At 43.6% G+C, this 4305-nt stretch overlaps 1 protein-coding gene across 1 annotated transcript in view; it reads left to right on the top strand.

The window, feature by feature from the left end:
• Positions 1-1309: 1309 nt before the first annotated feature.
• LOC107063371 (uncharacterized) overlaps positions 1310-4305 on the top strand; it is a 3403-nt gene continuing 407 nt past the window's right edge. Inside the window, exons 1-5 of the mRNA XM_015315185.1 lie at positions 1310-1331; positions 1528-1808; positions 1878-2498; positions 2594-2818; positions 3026-4207. Of these exons, the coding sequence (XP_015170671.1) occupies positions 1310-1331; positions 1528-1808; positions 1878-2498; positions 2594-2818; positions 3026-4207 (2331 nt within the window). The remainder of the gene's footprint in view (positions 1332-1527; positions 1809-1877; positions 2499-2593; positions 2819-3025; positions 4208-4305) is intronic.

Below are 4305 nucleotides of genomic sequence, written 5' to 3'. Positions count from 1 at the left end.
ATTAGTGAAGCTGAAGCCGAAGAGTTCTGGAGGAAAATGCAGCCGGAAGATTATTCAATTGTGAAGAATTTGGAGAAAATGCCGGCTCAGATCTCTGTATGGGCCTTATTGATGAGTTCGCAGTTGCATAGGCAGGCTCTTATGAGAGCTTTGGATGATACTTATGTGCCTGTGGGTACTAACAGTGACAATCTAGCAGCCATGATAAACCAAGTCATTCGAGGACCCCGAATTAGTTTTTGTGACGAAAAGCTGCCCTTTGAAGGTAGGATGCACAACAAAGCTCTGCATGTCACCACCATGTGTCGAGACAAGATAATATATTGCGTCTTGGTCGATGATGGATCCGGTCTTAATATTTTGCCCACTTTCGACTCTGAGGCAGCTAAAATTTGATTTGGGAAAGCTTCACCAGAACCAAGTCAACGTGAGGGCTTTTGATGGAGTGCAAAGAGACACCTTAGGTGCGGTGAACTTGGATATTCAGGTGGGTCCTGCGGAATTCAACGTCGAGTTCCAGGTGTTGGACAGTCAACACCAGTTACAACTTGCTTCTGGGAAGACCGTTCATTCATATGGCTGGGGCTGTGCCATCTACCCTTCACCAACTAATGAAGTTTGTTTGGAAGGACTAGGAATTGGTCATTTATGGGTGAAGGGAGCCATTCCAATGGGTAATGCGCCGATCGTTGATGATGTCTCTCGAGGTTGTGATTTCTACACGGTGGAGCTGGTAAATGCCACCGGTGATGACTTGGCTCCACAGCCTCCTATTCTTGCCGTGTAGAAGATGATTGCTACTGTCATGCTCCAGAATGGTTTCGAACCAGGTTTCGGGTTGGGGAAGCATTTCTAAGGAATCGTCGAGCCTATCCAAATTCCTGCCATAGGAGCAAAGTTTGGTTTGGGGTATGTCCCCACGGATACCGATGAAGCAGAGGTGAAGAACAAAAGTATTGATCAAGCATTGGCTAGGCCAATTCCTCATCTGTACCAGTCATTTCCAGTACGAGAAAATGTCAACGATGGTGCTCTCGGGGAAGGAATCTGTGACCTTTTTGAGGAGATTGATGCGGTCATCGAGGAAGAGGCTGGGACATCAGGCATCCGTGATGCAGAACCTGATGAGCGATTGCAGAACTTGACCTCCACGCCACTCCTGATTTCCCGCTCATCTGGGTAGAAAGGACATGCGTTTTTGTTTGTTTTAAAATCGGTGGTAGTCCGAAAGAGGCCCGAGACCCACCCTATATGAAATTGTTATTTGTTTGAAGTTTTTAAATTCCTTTGTGATGTTTAAAAAAGCAAAATGGCCCTCGGCCATGGCCAAAGTTTGCGCTTATTTTTTTTCAATTTAAATGAAAGCCTCATTTATCAAAAATTGTTTATTTATCTGTTTATATTTTACTTTTCTAACTTTGTTTGTTTATGATTTCAGTAATATTAATTTAAAACCTGCCAATGTCATGTCATGTCATGAACCGAGTGAACGAAATGAGGCAGGTGATGATGAGTGTGAGGAATAAGGAGAAGAAAATGAGGTACCCGAACATGTTGCTGAAGAGTTTCGACAATTCGAGAATCAACACAAGCCGAATTTGGAGGAAACCAAAACTGTGAATCTCGGTGATGAGGAATGTGTTAAGGAAGTAAGAATCAGGGTCCATCTGACTGAAACTCAAAGAAGAGACCTGGTTCGTTTGCTCAGGGAGTACATTGATGTATTTTCCTGGTCTTATAGAGATATGCCAGGGCTGCGTACGAATATGGTGTCCCACAAGTTGCCGATCAATCCAGATTTCAGCCCAGTAAAACAAAAGACTCGGAAATTCAAGCCTGAGTTGAGCTTGAAGATCAAAGAGGAGATTACAAAATAGATCGAGTCTCAAATAGTGGAAGTGCCGCAATATCCGACTTGGTTAGCCAATGTTGTTCCAGTTGCCAAGAAAGATGGAAAAATCAGAATTTATGTTGACTATAGAGATCTCAACAAAGCTAGCCCGAAAGATAATTTTCCATTGCCAAACATTCACATCCTCATTGATAACTGCGCTAAGCATGAGATGCAGTCATTTGTGGAATGTTATGCGGGTTACCACCAGATCCTGATGGACGAAAAAGATGCAGAAAAGACAGCTTTCATCACGCCCTGGGGCGTATATCATTATCGGGTGATGCCTTTTGGTCTCAAGAATGCCGGTGCTGCTTATAGGAGGGCCATGACAACCATCTTTCATGAGATGATTCATAAGGAGATTGAGGTGTATGTAGATGATGTCATAATCAAGTCCCGCGAGAGTTCGGATCACTTGACTCACTTGAGGAAATTCTTTGATCGCTTGCGCCGATACAATTTGAAGTTAAATCCCGCCAGGTGTGCTTTTGGGGTGCCAGCTAGCAAGTTTTTGGGATTTATAGTCAGCAAGAGGGGCATTGAACTTGACCCTTCCAAGATCAAGGCGATCCAAGAATTACCTCCTCGAAAGACCAAGAAAGAGGTGATGAGTTTTTTTCGGAAGGTTGAACTATATTAGCCGGTTCATAGCTCAATCCACCGTGGTGTGTGAGCCCATCTTTAAGTTATTGAAAGCAGATGCCTCAACCAAGTGGACCAGAGAATGTCAAACTGCTTTTGACGCCATCAAAAAACTATTTATCCAATCCACCGGTGTTGGTCCCTCCGCAAGAAGGGAGTCCGTTATTGCTATATTTGTCAGTCTCGGATAACGCCTTGGGATGCGTGCTTGGTCAACATGATGAAATAGGGAAGAAGGAGCGAGCCATTTATTACCTGAGCAAAAAGTTCACTCTATATGAGGCTCGTTACACTCTTTTAGAGAGAACATGTTGTGCTTTGACTTGGATCGCTCAAAAGCTGAGACATTATTTGTCTTCTTACACCACGTACCTTATTTCCAGGATGGACCCGTTGAAGTATATTTTCCAGAAAGCAATGCCGACAGGGAAGTTGGCTAAATGGCAAATGTTTTTGAGTGAGTTTGACATTGTGTATGTGACTCAAAAGGCGATAAAAGCACAAGCGTTAGCTGATCATCTTGCGGAGAATCCAGTTGATGAAGACTATGAACCACTCAAGACTTATTTTCCCGATGAGGAAGTTTCGTTTGTTGGTGAAGATATTTCTGAAGCGTACCCTGGTTGGAGAGTGTTCTTTGATGGAGCGGCGAATCACCAAGGGAGAGGTATCGGAGCAGTCTTAGTCTCAGAGTCCGGTCAACACTATCCTATGGCAGCCAAACTCCGATTTAATTGCACAAATAACACGGCTGAGTATGAAGCTTGCATCCTCGGTCTGAAGATGGCAAATGATATGAACGTTCATGAGTTGTTGGTTATTGGAGATTCAGACTTGCTATTTCATAAAGTTCAAGGAGAATGGGCCGTGATGAACCTGAAAATCACACAGTATGTTCTGTATATACAGAAGTTGCGCAAAAGATTCCACAAGATTGAGTTCAGACACACTCCCAGGACGCAGAATGAATTGGCTGATGCTCTTGCGACTATCGCCTCAATGATTAAACATCCAGATACAAGTTATATTGATCCAGTGGATATAGAGGTAAAAGAACAGCCTGTTCATTGTTCACACGTCGAAGCGGAACCCGATGGTTTGCCGTGGTATTTTGACATCAAGAAGTATTTAGAGGATGGGACTTATCCTGAGAATGTAACGTTTAGCCAGAAGAAGTCGATATGCCGCATGACCCTCAATTTCTTTGCAAGTGGAGAAGTCATTTACAGGAGGACTCCAGATTTAGGTCTTCTTAGATGTGTTGATGCTAGTGAAGCTGCAAAGCTTCTGGAACAAATACATGCTGGAGTTTGTGGTACTCACATGAACGTGCTCACTTTGGCAAGAAAGATCCTCCGAGCTGGCTATTTCTGGATGACTATGGAGCATGACTGTTGCAAGTTTGTGCAGAAGTGTCAAAAATGTCAAGTGCATGGTGATTCGATTCGAGTACCGCCTCACGAACTTAATGCTATGAGTTCACCTTGGCCATTTGTAGCTTGGGGCATGGACGTCATTGGTCCAATAGAGCCACCCGCCTCTAACGGACACATATTCATTTTGGTTGCCGTTGACTACTTCACCAAGTGGGTGGAAGCAGCTTCATATAAGTCGGTGACTAAGAAAGTTGTAGCTGATTTTGTTCGGAACAATTTGATATGTAGGTTTGGAGTACCAGAATCCATCATTACTGACAATGGAGCGAATCTCAACAGTCACTTGATGAGAGAGATATGTGAACAATTCAAGATTACTCACCGAAACTCAAC

This window comes from Solanum tuberosum, unplaced genomic scaffold (assembly GCF_000226075.1).
Source record: "Solanum tuberosum cultivar DM 1-3 516 R44 unplaced genomic scaffold, SolTub_3.0 scf00002, whole genome shotgun sequence".
Classification (NCBI taxonomy): domain Eukaryota; kingdom Viridiplantae; phylum Streptophyta; class Magnoliopsida; order Solanales; family Solanaceae; genus Solanum; species Solanum tuberosum.
Note: the sequence above shows the minus strand (reverse complement) of the source record. Positions and strands in the feature narration are given on the sequence as shown.